At 43.6% G+C, this 18,799-nt stretch overlaps 2 protein-coding genes across 6 annotated transcripts; both read left to right on the top strand.

Annotated features, from left to right (window-relative positions):
* Positions 1-36: 36 nt before the first annotated feature.
* On the top strand, positions 37-12,055 carry l3mbtl1b (L3MBTL histone methyl-lysine binding protein 1b). Of its 5 annotated transcripts, none has more exons than XM_085178660.1 (22): positions 37-251; positions 1,662-1,796; positions 1,973-2,168; positions 2,283-2,496; positions 2,607-2,736; positions 2,893-2,944; positions 3,360-3,454; positions 3,547-3,651; positions 3,750-3,921; positions 3,995-4,086; positions 4,203-4,354; positions 4,591-4,667; positions 5,048-5,133; positions 5,223-5,333; positions 5,430-5,544; positions 5,794-5,893; positions 6,418-6,612; positions 6,720-6,821; positions 6,914-6,978; positions 7,058-7,230; positions 7,535-7,597; positions 10,642-12,055. In XM_085178660.1, the coding sequence occupies exons 2-22, from the start codon at positions 1,686-1,688 to the stop codon at positions 10,768-10,770; spliced, it is 2,535 nt and encodes an 844-aa protein (XP_085034786.1). In that variant the 5' UTR covers positions 37-251; positions 1,662-1,685; the 3' UTR covers positions 10,771-12,055. The 5 variants fall into 5 exon arrangements, with proteins under 5 accessions (XP_085034786.1, XP_085034785.1, XP_085034787.1 ...); XM_085178659.1 differs by lacking the exon at positions 37-251 and adding an exon at positions 263-824; XM_085178661.1 differs by lacking the exon at positions 37-251 and adding an exon at positions 263-824 and having other exon boundaries at positions 2,310-2,496.
* Positions 12,056-14,538: 2,483 nt separating this feature from the next.
* Positions 14,539-18,778, top strand: LOC146508247 (uncharacterized). Its single transcript, XM_085178672.1, has 2 exons — positions 14,539-16,004; positions 16,527-18,778. The coding sequence occupies exon 2, from the start codon at positions 16,541-16,543 to the stop codon at positions 17,336-17,338; it is 798 nt and encodes a 265-aa protein (XP_085034798.1). The 5' UTR covers positions 14,539-16,004; positions 16,527-16,540; the 3' UTR covers positions 17,339-18,778.
* Positions 18,779-18,799: the final 21 nt, after the last annotated feature.

The raw sequence follows: 18,799 nt of genomic DNA on the forward strand, positions 1-18,799 counted from the left end.
CAGTCGTATTTAACGCTTTTATAGGCGGTTTAGGTCAAAGGGGGAACCCGGAGCCCCTGTCCGGCGGATAATTCTCGTTACACCGGCTCTAAATCGAGTTTTGGGGCGTGTTGTGAACGTACGCAGGCCCGGTATTGACCACCAACAGTGAACTTAACTTTTCCGAGACCCAAAGTTGTGTCAGGCAGCGCGTCTTGCGCGCATGCGCACCACTCTATCCAGCTCTAAATAAGAGTTAAAACAGAAACGAGGTGAGTTCCACAATTGTTAAACAATACGGGCGTTAATTATCATTTGTTGTCGTTGACGAGGACGGCGTTTGAAAAGCAGGCGTTCGTTTTTGTAAATTGGCGACAGTTTCCATTATTTCCACTCTGATTTAAAACGGCGAGAATAAATCGTTTTTTCCAAGTTTCTATTGAAGAAATTAATCAAGCAACAATGTTAAAGCTCGTAACATTATCGCGGTGTTGTTACGAGTGTGCGTGATATTCTGTGATGTATCTGCATTTTGCGAATGCGTTTTCCTATTGTTATTAACCGGGAAACTTATTTATTACAGATCGTCCTTATAGCTGGCTCTGCATCCAGTCTCAATGCTACGGCTAGCCCTCTATAGCAGCCCTCAGTTCATATGAACTGAGTGGAGCTAGCGACTGTTAGCTTTATGTCAGCGCTAGCTAGCAACCTGGGCTGACATTCCGTGACAAGGGGAAAGTGAAGAAAAACGGCCAGAGTGAATGAAAACACCAAGTCAGGAAATTACACAGCAAGCGTTTGCCTGTGTTTAACGTGTAGCAGCTTTGCGGCATTTGTTTAAAATGGTAACTTGAGTAATTAACATAGTTTAAACGTGTTGGTGGCCTCTTCCTATGCTCCGCCATTTTGTATAAGACGAATGCTAATCATGGGCGCTCTTACATACACTTTATTTATGGCTAGAATAAAACTGAGGCATGGGATGCAAAGTCTAACTTAACCGAGATCCAGGAGCTCTGATTGTTGTTTACTTTTGACACGGTTGTGACCACGATGCAAGCAGAAAATATAACCTTAATTCAGTGTTGAACATGCGTCGGGAGTAAAACGTTATATCGTATTATTAAGCGGATAAAGACGTTTTTAAGTTTGGCCAGTGAGTGCAGAAAACAGTGTTCTCCTTACAGCTGATAAACAAATCAGCCCCTCACTTGCTCATTGCCAGGCAAGCAGTCGGTTTTAAGAGATACTGTTAAAACAAGGAAAAGACGAACTTGTCTGGTTAACTTAAAGTTGAGACGTCTTTCCTCTTCTTTGTCAATGATCTGGACTAAGGTTTACCCTAATGGGGTCGTTTGTGCTCGCATTTCTTTGGTAGTTGGCCGGCAAAACAATATTATTATTGACTGTTTTGTCTGAAATCGAAGTGCATGGTGTATCCTGCACGCCAGCGCGCAGTCGCCATCTAGTGGTGATGCTGCGCAGAGCTGTTTACAAGTGCAGGGAGGAATAAAAACTGCATTTGTGATCGGAATCAGTTCGCTGATCAAGCCGTCGAGGACCGCTTGGCTCACTGCAGTTATCATGTACAGGGAAACAATAGGCCTGGAAAACAGAAGCGTAAAAGTCAGAGGTGCAGACTGTGCGCATAATACCATGCCTTTCCATGTGACTCTTTGCAGGTTGGTCATATCAGCAGAGTGGGAATGACTGACACTCCACCCAGTGATGGCCCCTCCCAGGGAGCTGAGTTTGACATGATGGGTGCCTTAGACTGGAAGGATGGCATTGCAACGCTGCCAGGCAGTGATATCAGGGTACAAAAGAGATTTTTGTTGTTGTTGTTTTTTGGTCCAGGGTCTTTCTTGCTTGTGCAAATATTTGTTTATAGGGGGAGGAGGCTATATCTATAGCTGTTTCTCAGGCTGAACTCATAATCAGGACCGTAGTAGCACACCAACTTGGCTGATAGGAATGCGTCTCTTTTTTTCAGTTCCGCCTGACCGAGTTTCGGACTCTTGAGATTGTCACAGATTTAGAGGTCAAAGGGCAGGAGGCAGAGCCTAACAGTGAGACCTTGGACCCCGCACCATCTCACACGCCCACCCCTCCACCTGAAGGCCAGTCACAGACAGGGACAAGCAAAGCTTCAGCCAATCAGAGTAAACCAGGATTGTCTCAAGCTAAAGGTATGATGGCACATGATTGTCATTGTTATAATGAAGACTTTCACTGTTTGGTTTTTAAAGTCTACGCTACGTTTCGGCCTCAGTTTCAGCCCTTCTTTCTCCTCCGTCCTTTAGCTCCTGGTCCTGTGCTTTTGTCTTTAGAGGAGGGACCCAGTATGGAGGGCCCCAGTGTGGAGGTTGGGCCCAGTGTTGAAGTTGGTTCTAGTGCAAACTTGGGCTCAAATGGGGAGCTGTCAAGGTGCCGGGCCTGCGGTGGCCGTGCTCCTGGGGATGCCCTCCTGCAGGGGAAATTTTGCTGCTCAGCTTGTGCCCAGCCTTCCAGTGGCAGGTAAAACCATGCCTCTGTTATCTTTAATAACGCCCTCCCCCCATTAAATTTTTTTTTTAGATTAACTTAATATTTTTTGTTTCATGTGGACCTTCTTTGTGTTTGTGAAGATCGTCTCCGGGAGAAGCACGGGAGGGTCAGGCAGTAGAAGGAGAGAGACTTGGCAAACGTGTGCGCAAAAAGAGGAAGATCTACATGGACTCTGGTGAGGAAGAGGAAGAAAACCAAGAAGAACCAGAGGTGAGGAATATACCATCAACACTTGTGTTCGGTGGTCAACTTCAGAGCTACATACATACCAGATGTTCAGACTTAAGTTTCCTCTCATCTACAGGATGAGAAGAGTTGGGATAGTCCTGTGTAACACGTTTTGCTCATTCTGCTTTTCTCTTGTAGGAAAAGGCTAAAGCTACAAAGGGCAGGAGAGGAGCCAAAATTGCCAAGCTGGGTATGATGAAACTCTAAACATTATTAGAATCTGTTAATGCCCTAAATCAGTTTTTTGTTGTGTTGTTTAGCTGGTGATACATTCTCAGCTTTCGAGACTGTCCTCTGATTTGATTGTCAGATTTTTTGATTAGCATTTGCATTATCTTCCAATTCATGAAACCTACAGGCAATGTATTTCTCAGAACGACAGAAAGCAGGAATGAAGAATGAGTTTTTATTAATTTGGTTAGACTTAAACCAATATTATGAGCATGCTGTTTTTGCCCATTTTTATATAGGGACTTTGATAGAAAGAAAATTGTCAAACTGCCTAGAATACATCCACGTATTCATGGTTTTATATGCATTGTGTGTCATTGGCATACACTTTATACAACACGTAATATGTCACTATTTGTTCACCCAACCTGTAGTTGCTGCCCCACCCAATAAGAAACGTGCATGGAGCTGGCCTTCTTACCTCGAAGAGGAGAGAGCCGTCGCTGCTCCAGTTAAACTATTCAAAGAGGTTAAAAACCTGCATATACCTGCCATTTGTACCCTGTTAAGTAGAAACTCACAGTCTTGTTTATCTGACCTGTGCTGTTATTATTCTTGCAGCACCAGTCGTTTCCACAAAGCAGGAACAGTTTTAAGGTGGGGATGAAGCTGGAGGGACTTGACCCGGCGCACCCGTCTCTATTCTGTGTGCTCAGTGTTGCGGAGGTATTAATGCTAATGCTTGACTATGCTACCTACACGCTATAACATTTTTCTAGATAAAGACTTTGACTCATGGATGCCTGCCTCTCTTTGCATCCCAGATCCAAGGTTACAGAGTAAGGCTCCACTTTGACGGATATCCAGAATGCTATGACTTCTGGGCTAATGCCGATTCGTGGGATCTGAAACCAGCCGGCTGGTGTGAGAAGAACGGACACAAGTTATTGTTGCCTAAAGGTAACAAGAATACCACCAATAAACATGAAATTCAAGGTAGAATTTTTATTTTTTATTTTTTTAACAAAGTTGGGTCGCAACTCAGCTGACTGGGCTTGTCGTGTTGTAGGCTGTAAGGATGGAGAGTTCAACTGGAGCACGTACGTGAAGAACTGCAGGGGTCAGCTGGCCCCGAAACACCTTTTTAAGAGCCTCAACACAGTGAGTGTTAAACACATCTGAAGCTGTCAGATGGTTCTGTGATTCAGTGGATTTTATAGGCTCCGTGTGGCTAAATTGGCTAAATGCATATCGTCTTTTTGTTTGTTTGTTTTTAGTCCGTGACTCCATCCGGGTTTAGAGCTGGGATGAAACTGGAGGCGGTTGACAGGAAGAATCCTGCTTTGATCTGTGTAGCAACAATTGCTGCCGTTGTCGACAACCGCCTGCTCATTCACTTTGACAACTGGGATGACACACATGATTACTGGTGAGAGATTATTACCCAGAGATGTTCGCCGGTCTGCCTTGAGGGCAGCTGGAGATTTGAATTTGTGTGAAAGCAGTGCTAATTTAGTGCCTGTCTGTTGAAGACAGCGTGCCACTGTATTTTAAATAAACAGACTAGCATTGTAACTAAAGAGTTTCTGAACCTTTTTATTGGTGAATATTTTTTTCAAAACACCCGGTGTTATCGTTCGCCCATTTACTTGTGTTTGTTTTAAGGTGTGATGCCAGCAGTCCATACATCCACCCTGTGGGTTACTGTGAAGAGGCTGAGCTAACACTCACAACTCCAACTGGTAAGACAGACCAAGACACATGTGAGTCAGTATGAATGTAATATACTGTAGGACCCAACTCTTGTAAGATCTGAAATGATTAATTAAAGGCCAGCTAAATAAAAAATGATAAATAAAATAAATAAAAATGGCAACAAAAAAACCCTTGAATCCTGAAATAGTAAAATCTGATAACAAAGCCACGGATGAATTATTCTGTAGAAAGTAAGTGTGCTCATGCTAAGTGTATTAATAGTAAGATGTAATTTCCTGTAGATCCCCATGTTGCCACCTATTTCTAACCTGCTGGGTGTTGTTACACCTGTAGAAATGGCTTTGTTTACATGGTGTCTGTCTGCAGTATCCAGTGCACCTAATGAGTCTTTATCTCCTCTCCTTAGAATGTAAGGAACCAAAGAGTTTCTCTTGGGAGAAATACCTGGAAGAGACGGGCACACAGGCAGCTCCTGCACGAGCTTTCAAAGTGGTATGATATACGAGTATGCAGATATTTACGGTACTGTGCTACAGTAGTCTAAATACAGTCATGTGATTCTGTGGGGTTTTTTTTTCCAGCGACCTCTGCATGGTTTCCAGGTTGGAATGAAAGTAGAAGCTGTTGATAAGAGGAATCCCATGCTCATTCGTGTTGCCACTATAGCAGACACAGAGGACCACAGACTAAAGGTGGGAGATGTCTCTTCATCGTGATGCTTTTTGATTTTTTTTTTCTGTGCTCAGCCTTTGTTTAAATTCTTGTTTACCCTCCTCCTTCTCCTGCAGATCCACTTTGATGGCTGGAGTTCAGAGTATGACTATTGGGTGGAAACCGACTGCCCAGATCTGCATCCTGTCGGGTGGTGTCAAAAAACTGGACACCCACTACAATATCCTAACGGTGTGACACATTTTACGACTCTCTCTCACACTCACACACACAGACACACAGACTGTCCTTGTCTGTCCTGCTGGGTGCTGAGGGTGAGGTTGCCAGATTTCTAATTTCAACAGATGAGTCAGCACACTTGATCTCTGCCTTTATTTTACTTGGATAAGACATTAAGAGGAATGTATAATGAATTCAGAATGGATGGTTGTTTGCATAGTTTTATTAAGTTTCCCGTGTGTGTGTGTGTGTGTGTTTCAGGCTCCAGTGATTTAGTGACTGCTCCAGGACAAGGATGTCCTACCCCGGGATGCAATGGCGTTGGGCACATCAGGGGACCTCGCTATGGGACTCACTACACGTTCGTAGCTCAACTTTTCACAGTTGTCTTTTGTTGCAACTCTTATGTCTTACATCTCCATTTTCATTTAAGATGTTTTATGCATTTCCCCAACTGCTCTCCCGGTTTACCTCAGGGAATATTTGTCATAGTTTCTCAGTCGCTGCAGTGTTGCCTTTCTATCCTGTTTTTAAAATACTTTTGACACTCTTAAGTGCACAACTTTCCAAATGGATTTCAATAAATTATCATAATTTCCATTTTTGTTTGTCTAGTCAGTCGTCAGGTAATGTCATATTGTTATATTAAGGTGTAGTAAACACGTCTTAACAGTAACTAAAAGAGGAGACGTCTCCAGGCTCTCAAATATTGCTTTTATTTGTGTGGGCTGCCAGCACTCTACATGTGTTACTTGTGTGTTTGTCTGTATGTAGGAGGGCGAGGCGATATTAACTGCCTTTCTGTTGTCTGTGTTATAACCTCTTACTGGAGTTTTAAAAAATGAAGGCTGTGTGTCCCAGCGATGTTTGCGTCTCTGTGTGCAGTCAGGTGAGCTGTCCCTACTCAGAGGTGAATCTGAACAAAGAGGGTTTGCTGCCAGACCGTCTCAGCGGAGAGCGGCCTCCCACCCTCAGCGGGCCTCATCCTCGTGGGCGACGCCCTGACCCAAATGCAAACAACACAACGCAAAACTCCTCGACGCAAGATCAACCCGAAGGACCGGAGGACGCCCAGAACAGGTTCAATCCTTTGTCGACATACTTTAACAGCTCCTATCATATCAGGGGATTTGCATGCAACTATATGTAGTGGTTTGTACCTGAGCAATGATTATCTGTGTTGCTAGGAAACCGGCGACGGTGGAAGCTGAGCGTACAGGACGCAGTAGCCAGGCAGAGGCACTGAGTGGAGCCAGCGAGCAAAGCCACAATGGAACGAGGCCTAAACGGTACCTGTCGCTCACGATAGCCTCACACTACGCTGCGCCTGATATGATTTGTTTGTTTCAAGGAGTCATTCTGTCGTTGGTCTTCATTTCAGGACAGCTCCAGTTCCCAAATACCTGAAAATGCATTATGTCAAAGAGGAGATTGGCGATAGTAAAGGTAAGCGAGGGAAAAGTGCAGAAGGAATCATACCTCACACCCTCACTTCCTCCCACTGACTCCTCTTAACTCTCCTCAGCCTCTCCAGAGGCCATCTCCCTCCAGCAGGCCCTCCACGAGTCGGTGTTCTCCCCCGGCATCTCTGCCTCGCCTCCCCATCGGGTGGCTCTTTGCTGGGACAAACACTGCCAGCTGCTGCCTGAGGTCCTGGGGCTGACTGCCAAGAGAGTGGCCACTTGGAGTGCCGAGGAGGTTAGACATGCTTAGACACTCAGACTGTGTAAACACAAGAAAAGCAGGCACACAAACTCTGAATCCACTCATCCAACATGAAGGCGGCTAGTTGTTCAAGGAGACCGCAACTGTGCATGAATATTCAGTAAGGGCTTTTCTGGGTGTCGCGGTGAGCTGGAGCCTTCATTTTGGCAGTCAGGTGAACAATTGAGGGTCAATAGAGGCATGTAAAGAATCACGATTAGTAGATAAACACGCATTGATCGACATCCTGCGTTTGTCTGAAGCTGTTTTCTGTATGTTTATTTTGTTTGTTCTTCAGGTGGCTGGTTTTGTCAAAGGGCTTCCAGGGTGCAAAGAACACGCTGCTACATTTAAAACAGAGGTAAGCACTTCAGGATGGTTTGTAAAAAGAAGTGAGAGTGAAAGTAAAAGCCACATGGCATGTACACTGAAACTTCTGAAGGATCGATGCCTCTGCATGCCTTGCATGTAGGGTACAGAACCATCACACATGCCATCACAGAACATAATCCAGCGGAATCACTACAGAGTGTAGTCTGGAGAGTTCAACAGATATTCCAGAACAGTTTGAAATGACAATGTGTTTTATGTAGGGGATCCATGTAAGAGTGAAGTGGGAGGCTTTACAAGAGGGTGCTGAGACCTGCTGTGACGTATGAGGGTGGCTCAGAAAAAAAGACAGGAGGCCAAGCTGGTAATGTTAAGATTTCACTGGGAGTGACCTGAAGGCGGAGCGGTTGGAAACAGAGTTAGAGCAGCAAGGCTGAGATGGTTTGGACATGTAGCAGAGGAGGGACAGTAGACATACTGGACAAAGGCTGTTGAATAAGGACTGCAAGGCAGGAGGAAAAGAGGAAGACCTCAGAAAGAGATCATGGATGTAGTGAAGGAGGACGTGCAGAGGCTTGCATGGGAGGAGGAGACGCAGTCCCAACCTCCTAACTGATTTATGTGCACTTGTGTAGCGTGTTGTTTTACTGGTGTCCTCTGCTCCCTGTTTCAATCTGTGTGTGGTGTGTTTGTGTTTTCTCTTAGTGTGTAAACACATACAGTGAAACAGGGAGCCAAGGAGATCACCAAAACAGAATTAGAATTAGATAAACCTTATTTTGGCGGTTTCAGCATCGGTTGGTTTACAGCGAATTATAGCCTCTTTTTTCCCTCTACATTATTTTTTGGTGTTTTGTCTTTATTGGATAGTGAAGCAGTGAAGACAGACAGGAAAGTGGGGAGAGAGAGGGAAGACATGCAGCAAAGGGCCACGGGTTGGACTCGAACCTGTGTTGATGCACTCGGGCCGTGTGGCATGTGGCTGCCTGCTCATTCACCCACTGTATTTTACATTACTAGAGTGGGATAATGGTCGTGGATGTTTTGGCTCTCGTCCACACAACCTTTCTGTAAGAAGTACACGCTCATTTGTTTTGCTTTGAGATGCTGGTGCCCAGCACAGAAAACGGCTTTAAACAGGGCTTTAACTAATAACTGCTCATTGTTGATTATTGTTTAATGCTTTATCATTAGACAAATCAATTTAGAACTTGCTTTGGATGTGAGGCAGATGCTGTTGAAGGTTATTCATTTCTTTTTTTCTGGATCAGTCCTTATATGTTATTTAACTGAGTAATTAATCAACTAAGGACTTCGGACAATACCTAACTGACCGAGGTTCAATCAGTTTAGCTTTCCCATTATTTCCTAGCCTTGTTCAGATTATCAAACGTGTGTATTTCCCTGCTGACATGAATGAGGTTATTCTCTAATCCAGCAGCTGCTTTGGCTCTCGCTCATTTCCTGTGAAGGGAACAAGTGAGAGGTCCTTATTTTGCATTTGAGAACATGTGAAGAAAGCATGCATAAATAAATAAACAAGGGAATACAAGTGAAATCAATAAGCAACTTCATCAGTTTAATGTGTGTGTGTGTGTGTGTGTGTGTGTGTGTGTGTGGTCTGAAGTCTGGCGTAAAGCTGGCTTAAAAATAGCTGCACATTAAATCGTAGATGTTGTTCTTTTGCATCAGTCATGGTTTGCAGTCTTCTCGGACACTTTTTTGCTGACTGCATAATTTCATGCAGTCTCCAGCTTTTTCATCTTGCATATATTTTCATAAATTTTAGGTTCTACTGAAAAATGAGAGGAAAAAAAGCCTCAGTTTTAGTGCTTCCAAAACAAGTCATATGTCCACTCTAATGTAAATCCCTGTGCTAGTTCAGATTTACGTTGCACGTTAACCAATGGCAAACAAACCGTTAGTGATTTTTATAAAACAATAAAAATGTCAGAACGTTTGTTCTCTAAAATGAGCTTTTTTTGATGTCTAATTTTGTTTTGTTTAACTTTATTTAAATATCACAGCTACAGTAAGACAGAAAGCAGGTTTAACAAACTTTAAGATGGGGAACTCTGAAAGGCTGATCAGAGGACTTAGTGAGACTGATTTAGGTGACTGTCAGTGGAAACAGTTTCCAGGTTCAGACTTTCAATTTTCAGACATCAAAATGTTGCTCAGCTGAATTTTGCTGTTTACACAAAAGCGACGCCGCATGGGAAAAAAGCCAGCCTGTGAAGCAGACCGAGAATCCCGGCTGCACAAAAACAGCCAAACAGTGATGCAGTCGAGAACAACCAGACTTTCCAGTGTTCCTGGTGTTTATGCTAACTTCACTGTCCGTAGTATCGCTCAAAATTGTCTGAAAAATTAAGTTTACTAAACCGTTTCTGACACGTAAACAGCAAATAAACAGACTCTTCCCCCAAATCCAGCAAACCTCGCTGCTATGAGAGGAAAACCTGGCTCAGTGCAGACACTTAGTTAGGGGTGCGATCTTCCCCCCTCAGTGATGCTGGTGACTTTCTATGGCCTGCTTTGTTAACGCTGGCTATCAATCGTTTCTTGCAAACACAGCAGACTTTACATTAGAAGTTAAATCATTTATGAGCTTGCCTGTTCACCTGGGGACAAGGTACTTTATTCATTCATTTATGTATAAATAAATATTTATTTATTTGTTTATTTATTGCATTTTTGATTGTTTTATTTCTTCTCTTCTATCTGCATCTTCTCCTTTGTAATAATTGCATTTTTTTAGAAGTGTTAGCTGTTAAGTTGATCATGATTTCTTTTTGCTTATCAGATTATCCTAATGTGTATTTTAACTTCATGACCTGTAGTGAAACAATCGAAATCTTTGACAAAACTCATAACACACCTAAAAGTTGATCCTAAATACTTATTTTGTCAAATCGTACTTTAAAAGTTAAGAAGTGTTGCTGTTGGTTTGACCCCTTCTAGTGCTTCTAGTATTAGAGGTGTTCTGTGTTCCTACTGTTTGTGCGTCAAACAGCGTACAATAGAAATTCTTTTAAAGTAACAAAGCCTTTACTTGATGTTTTTCCTCTTCAGCAAATCGATGGCGAGGCCTTCCTGCTGCTCACACAAGCAGACATCGTCAAGATCCTGTCAATCAAGTTAGGACCCGCTCTGAAGATCTACAACTCCATCCTCATGTTGAAGAACGCCGATGAAGAGTAGAACACGACTCCAGTGGGACTTTGTTTTTTGTTTTTGTTTTTTTGTTTTTAAATGTCCAGAACAAGTTTAACTTGTTGAGCTCTGTGACGGTACAGCTACACAAGAGAAACAAGCGGAAGTCATCATCTCAAAAAAACGTCCATCTCTCCTCCCTCCTCTCTCCATGATGGATGGCCCTGGTCAGCCTGAGGGAGAGTTTTTCATCATACCCCGAGGAACCCTTAACTTATATCGTGTTTGTTTACTGACTCTTTAAAAAAAACAAAAAAGGAGGAGAAGAAGAAGCTACAAGCACCTTCAAGATTTCTTAACATTGTACAGCCAACAAATTGGATTTTGCATCACAGTTCTGTTGCATTTTTTAAAATCTGAGCTGTAATGAAACGTTTTTTGTGTTGCGACTTACTTGAGAACACACGTCGGTTTTTTTTCTTTTGTTTGTTTGTTTGTTGTTTAAGCTGCAGAATACAATCGTGAGGCGGTGGGACATTTTTAAATGTGAAATCCAGTGGAGCAGAAGCACTATGTAGTTCATCTTTTCTCCTGTAGATGGAGAAAGAGGGCCACTCCACGGGCCCAAAGGGCGTGAGTGAATTTGGAGTTTAAGTTGAATGGGGAGGGATGGGATGGTAAAAATACGTGTTTGTGTGCGAGTGTGTAAAAGTGTGTTTGAGAAGTGAGGATGCAATTTCCTACTATCCCGCTTGTGTTGGTTGGTCGTTGGGGGGGAGTTTTTTGACAAACAGGGCCAAGGCCTAACTGTTAAATTAAGGAAGCTTGGAGTTTGTTTTTTTTTAAGGTGGAACAAGCTCTGTTCTTCTACTTGTTTTTTTTGGGAACACTCCATGAATATGAATGTTAAACACGGCTTTCAGTTTTCGAGTTTCTGGTCACAATGTTCTTGGTTCAGATTAACCTCTGGTCTTTTTACAGTGTAAATAGTATACAGCTACCAGAGTTTACTCCTGTTTGGATATGCAAAGGCTTCTCTACAGGAGAGGACGCTGTGGCAGTAAACTTTAAAAAAACACACAAAAAAAACAGCCTTGCTTCATAGTTCTGGAGAAAGAGGAAAGAAAACACCCACAACAAACATGTTCGGTGTCCTTGTAAATCTGCGTGTACTTCAGCAAGTTGGAATGTGTACATCAGCAACTGTTTATATGCAAACAGCTTTTATTTATGTATTGTAATTTAAGGGGTTAATGGTACGCCATTCTGGCTCCGAGGTAGCTCTGGCTGTTTGGAAAGTCTGAATGGGTAAAAATAAATGAGATGCACACTGTCGGCTGTCCTCATTTGACTCTGGACATTTCATCCTCTCCCACACACTTGCACAGACAATCTAAAACTGCTTTACACTCAAAGAGCTAGTACCAGGTTGGACCCCTTTTTTATTTTAATGGCACAGATTCAACAAGGTGCTGGAAACATTCCTTAGAGATTTTGGTCCATATTAACATGACAGCATCACACAGTTGCTGCAGATTGGTCAGCTGTGAATCCCCCCGTTCCCACCATATTCTACAGGTGCTCTTTGTGAACTCATTATGTTCAAGAAACATATTTATTATTTGGGCCTTAGAATATGGTGTGTTGTATGAAAGTTACAATGTGGTCAACAACACTCAGGTAGGCTGTGCCATTGAAATAATGCTCAGTTGGTACCAAGAGGCTCAAAATGTGCCACAAAAAAGGCCAGCCTCACAATGGGACCAATGCCAGGCTGAAGCATTGCTACAAGGCAGGATGAATCCATGCTTTCATGTTGTTTACACCAAATTCTGACCTCAGCATCAGGCTGTTGCAGCAGAAATCGAGACTCGTCAGACCATTGATCCCATGTGAACTATGTAGCTTCAGGTTTTTGTTCTTCATCGACAATGTCAAATGTCAGTGGCATCGTAATTATTCAGTAAATTTGCTCCAGACTTTTCAAATCTGTGATGGAAATTTAATGCAGAGTCAGTAAGAACTGGAACATCCTGTTTACGTTATTGTTTTTTTTTTTTTTAATCTAAGAGATAAATTTGATCACATTTGGCAGAGCCATCCGTAACATCACGCTGCAGTCAGGTCTCAATGGCCCACAAACCTAGAACTCAGTTGAGAGCAGGGGCACCTGGTGTGAGCTTTCACCCGGAGAACTGCTGCTCACTGGATATTTTCTCCTTTCTCAGATCATTCTGTGTAAACTCTACAGATGGTTGTGTGGAAAAATCCCAGCAGATCAGCAGTTTGTGAAATAAATAAAGCAGCCCGTCTGACGTCAACAACCATGTCACGTCCAGAGTTGCTTAAATTATATTTCTTCCACAGTCTTGATCGTGTATACATGCCTAAATGCAGTGAGTTGCTGCCAATGTGATTGCCTGATCCTATATTTGCATTAAAAGAGCAGCTGAACGGCTGTACCTAAGAAATCACTTGCAGACTATATAGGTGTGCATTTTTTTTTATTTCGTTGAAGTTTGATCTGTTGATGTTCACTGAATATGTGTTTTCAGGCTGTGGTAAACATTGTTTGCATGCTGTGTTTTTGTGCCATGCAGTCATTAACTTCCATTTATTTCTGTATGTTACATTAATTAAGCTGCAGATGTGAAAAAAGCAAGTGGCATCGTAAATATTCAGTAAATTCGCTCCAGACTTTTCAAGTCTGTGATGGAAAATTAACGCAGAGAGTAAGAACTGGAACATCAAAGCATCTGTTTCCTGTTTAAGGTACTTTTTTTTAAAAATCAGAGAAAAACATTTGGTCAAGAGGCAGAGCCATCCGTAACATCATGCTGCAGGCAGGTCACAGTCAGGCCACAGTGGCCCCCCAACCTAGAACTCACTTCCTGTGTCTTGCCCACATCTGGCCCACATGCAAACTTACCCACAAACCAGATTGCTAATTGAAACACATGTGGCACATCGGCAGCAGGCTGAAAGTCACACAAAGCCACTGCTGCGCATGGCCTGAATCTTACACTCGTAACCCAGAAGCTTTCAGGTATCTTTAATACTTATATTCCTGTTTTCATCTAAGCTGTAAAGAACTGCAGATGAGCTCTGAGTGGATGAAACAAAATGTGTTTGTGGTGATGTAAAAGCTACATCTGTTGGCCCGGTGTATCTTCACCACAAACGGAGCCATCGCTTACAAAATGGACCTGAAATCCCCCATATTTATATCCTGAATAGATTTTCACAAGTTTAAACCGTTTTTGTTTGACCTTATCCACAACGCAAGTTACCACTAACAAGATGGACTAGCTAGGAAATCTGGGCTTAAATGCTTAAAGGTGTTAAGCATTTGGACAGTTTGGACATTGATTATTTTGTTTGTTTGTGTTTAATTAAGTAAGGGGCACTTAATTGGAGCAGGATACATAAAGTTAGTTCTGTAATCTTTTGGACAATTACACAGTTTTGTTAGTTTCAGTGCATTTTAATTTAAACAGTCAAAATGTGACTGAAGTGCAATGTTTCAAGTTTAAATAAGCTGCTTTAATAAAACTCATTTTAGGATTTATAGCCATTTTATACACATTCCCCCAATTTTCAGAGGCTTGAAAGTAATTTGGCTAACTAACTTAATTTTAAATCTGAGGACTGTTTGTAATCTTTTGAAGTCTCGGCGGGCCTTTACTGCAGACACCTTCTTGTTTGCGGGTCTGTCTGAATTCAGTTTTGTATTTAATGAAATGAAAAGCAGCTCTGTTGGACAGAAATCAGGTGACTGACTTGGCCACTGAATAATGTCTTTGCCTTAGAGACTCTTGGGTTTCTTTTGCAGTTTGCTTTGAGTCATGTTCCATTTGCACTGTGAGGTGTGTCCAATCAGTTTTGCAGCATTTGGCTGAATCTGAGTATTCTTCAAAATTCATCCTGCTGCTTATATCAGCAGTCACATCCTCATTAAACACTGGTGACTCACTTCCACTGGCATACATATGCCCATGCCATAACACTACCTCCACCGTGTTTGACAGTGGTCCGCTTCAGATCATGAGCCGTTTCTCTCCTGCATTTCTATTCATGAAGCCGTCTCTTGATCCTGGACCATGGCAATGATATACCTACATCCTCAAGACTGTTCCTGACTCGGTTAGATGTTGTGAAGTTGCTTTTGTTAACTATGGAAATAACTCAGTGTATCATGCCCTTTAGTTGTCTTCTGTCTTTCAGGCCTTTCTTCTTTTCAAGGGTGTTCCAGGTTGTTGTTTTGTCCTCTCCTAAAATGTTTTGCTGTCTCTCTAATAAGGTTATTTATGTAAGCTTGATGGCCTCGCTCACTCGCACTGACATCCATTTTAGCCTCGAATTTCAAATTATAATGAAAAGCTGTAAAATACAAATGTAACACTTTGAATCAACTTCAGATGTTAAGCTTGCTCCATTTGTCATGAAACAACAAAGGGACAGACCTTACCTGGACATTAAACTGCTTAAAAGTCAATTGTATAATTACATACGATGCTCTGAAAACAGGGGACTGTGCATAAATCCTGTAAATTCTACATTAACAAAACAAAACCAAAAAAAGCCCCGCTTGAATTAAAGTCTGCGCTTCAGTCACATGTTTGATGTAAAATATAGAGTGGTGGTGTGCAAAAGGAAAACTACAAAAAACGTGTCCTTGTCCTAAAAATGATGGGTCTAACTCTATGGACAGACACATTTTTCCAGGGTCTCCTTAACAAGAAAATCCCACCTAGAACCAAAAGTCTCTCTCTCTCCCTCTCTCTTTATATGTGCTCATTTTATTATGGGAGGGTACGTTTCTGCAATTTTTGTATTTTATGCACTTACATATTCCGCTTAGAAAAACTTCTTGATGGGTGGTGATGATCGCAGAGAATAAATTTACCGTGGGACTGGCCTGGACCAGCCAGAGATTCCCACGACCCCTCCTCTTCACACACACACACACACACGCACACACACACATATCGGAACACAGGCTGCACAGACGCACAAGCAGCGCAGAGACGGAGAGGCAGAGCAGCTTTGCACCACTTTTATCAAGACTCTTATTTTACTATAAAAGCCTCGTTTCAGGCTCCGTTTCCGCGCGGCACGCGCAGTCAATCCATGGATGAAAAAGGTCTTCATGTGAGGAGGAATTGGGTTAAAGTGCGAAATCCTCCGGATCAAAGTGGAGGAGTGGGAGGAATAAGTCAGCGCTATTTATTTTGATAATGCCGAGGAGCCAGTTTCTGCTTCGGATTTACGTCCAAAACAAGGCAAGTACCCACTCCGACTGCACACACACTGCGTTAAAACAGCAGGAAGTGGATTGGTGTAGTGAGCAACAGTGCTGTCGAGCAAAATGACTCAAAATATTCTGTTTAACACGGATGCGTAAAAGCAAACTTGATCATCTGCGTTCGGACCCCCGGTTAGGTCCACTTGCCTCGGGCAGAGTCGGGGGGAGGAATAAATTATGAGTTCAGTTAGCGCAGGGATGTGACTCCAGTTTATTTTTTAGCCGCAGTGAGATCGTGAAGTGAAATCACAAGGTCTTGAACGGGGTCAGTCATTGATGGTGGTGGTTCATGAGCTCCTCAGAGACACCAGCGGAGTTGCGGGAAGCTTGGCATCTCATTAACTGAGCCACATGTCTTATTAAAGCAGCTATTTCCTGTTGTGTGCGGTGCAAGCTTAACTGTCTTCTCCCCAACACTTCCAGCGCTCTCCTGATGCTGCATCCAGCGCTTTCATGTTTCATTCCTTTATTTTCTGATGCCTCTCTCCTCTCCTCTCAGTCTGAATCCAGACGATGACAGCTGACACTCCAGTCTGCAGCCCTGCCTCTTCCCACTCTTCCCACTCCTCACCTGCCTGCCCCCCGGAGTGCCACAGACACCTGAGGAAAAACAAAGCCCTCCAAACCAAACTGCCCCTGGCTTCTGCCCCAGGTTGGTGGCTCCTGCTGGGTGTAATGGTGGTGCTGGTGGGGATGAGTGTTGCAGTGGCGGGCTACGTCTCTGCAGAACCGAAGCCCGTGGGGCGGCGCGGCACCACCCCCGTGGACAGGATGAAACTGGCTGGCCCCGTGGTAATGGGAGTTGGCCTCTTCATCTTCATCTGCGCCGCCACGCTGCTGTACGAGAACCGGGACCGTGAAGTCTGCAGGCGAGAGAAACCCGACGACCTGGAGGATCTGAAGGGAGGAAGCTTTTGTGAAGATTCCCAGGAGCAGCCCAGCTTCGGGTGCCAAGAGCAGTGGGAGTGTAAAGAAGGAGAACAGGGATCCTGGGCCGCTCCAGCCCACATACTTCCCCTCTCAGACCCTCCTCTTCCTCATTTGAACAGACACAGCATTAGCAGCAGAGCCTCAGAGCCACCTCCTCCGGACACACAAGGTAAAGATAAAGAGGACGAAGACAGGAATGAGGAGGAGAAGGAAGGAAGGTCAACCCTGCTGGCCCGAGTTCTGCACCACCAGGAGCCAACTCCTCACCCTTCCTCCCCCTGCCTGTCCATCTCTCACTCCCCCGTCTTCTCAGACTCCTGCAACTCTAGTGAAATCAACTTCAACGTACGGACAGACCCTTCTGTGCCGCCTCAACTCTGAACCCCATGCTGCCTCCCCCCCTTCCACTGTCTCATGAAATATGCATGATGAGACACACTTAAAGGTTTCACGTGCAGATACACAAGACTATGCAGTCCTCAATAAACAGATGAAATGTTTTTTGGGTATGTTATAGTGCCTCCGAATGGCGCAGTTGCTCTGAGTCACTGTCTGTGAAGGGTGTTTTTGTCCTACATCGCTCTCTGACTCACCCACATTTGAAAGATTGGAGCTGTGCTGTTTGATGTCAACTCACAATCTTGTTGTCTTTGAACTCAACCGTGCCCAAAAATCCCTAAAGCCACCACTGGATTGACCATATTAGGACGTGAGGAGGTTTGCTGAAAAGTTATTTGGGTGCCATACTGGGAGATGGATTCCGTCTCCTCTCCCCTCTCCCTCCTTCTGCTTCTCTGCAGAGGTCTACATTTGCTTGCTGGAGAGGTTCAGTAAAAGAGGATGAGCCAGATTAGGTTTCAAATAAGTATTTATCTTATCTCATACATAAGTGTAATCTGCTCTTTATCTGAGGAAATTGTGTCTTGGTACAAACAAGAGAAGCACATAAGGCCACACTCCTCTCACTCGACACCTACAGCCACTCTATAAATACCAGCTGGTGCTCTGCACACATGCAGGATCTTTTTTTTTTTTTTTTTACTGTAATTCAACATTTCTTTTTAAATTCCTACTGTCAGCTGCTCAGTTTTTTCCTTTTTCTCAGCCGCGGCGAGGCGAGATCTTAAAGATTTTCAATCACAGGCTCTATGGAAAGAAAAAGAGCAACAACTTGACACAAAAAAGACACAAAACAAAATCTGGTGAGGCTGTTATGAGTTGTTCCTGACATAGCTTAAGTGAGAAAAACAAGTCCTGCGAGTGGAGTAATTGAAGCCTCCCTCTCCCACCCATCACGACCTTTCATCTCCTCTCTTATCATCCGATTCCCACGCTTTATTCAAATACTCCATCCTCCGTCTCCATCCTTGGCTCCCGCAAAAGCCGAGAAGTGGCGAAAAAAAATAGGGCAAAACAATGCAAAGGGAAATGTTAGCAGCTACAATTAAGCCAAAGTGAGAATGTTTGAACGGGGAAGAGGAGGAGGCGGAAGAGGAGGGGGTTTAATTTTAATTATCGCCAGCATTTTCTCCTCCAGTCTTTAATTACACTGGGGATCAGTGTGAAGGGTTTTATAGGTGCTGTAGGACTGCTGAGTATTTCCTTGTTTCGGCCCATGCTGGGATCCAGGCGACGACCGAAGTCTGAGCAGTCTACAGTAATTTGCAGCCACACATTTCACTCACTTAAAACCAGCACCCATCTGTGTGTCACACACACACACACACACACACACACAGACAGACTCAATGGAGGGCTTTTGTGTAGGTACAGTATGCTGGCTGTATATTCAGCTGCAGAGATGAGCCGGTGGTGGTGGTGGTGGTCGGGGGGTGGGGGGAG

Source organism: Neolamprologus multifasciatus, chromosome 11 (genome assembly GCF_963576455.1).
Source record: "Neolamprologus multifasciatus chromosome 11, fNeoMul1.2, whole genome shotgun sequence".
NCBI classification, from domain to species: domain Eukaryota; kingdom Metazoa; phylum Chordata; class Actinopteri; order Cichliformes; family Cichlidae; genus Neolamprologus; species Neolamprologus multifasciatus.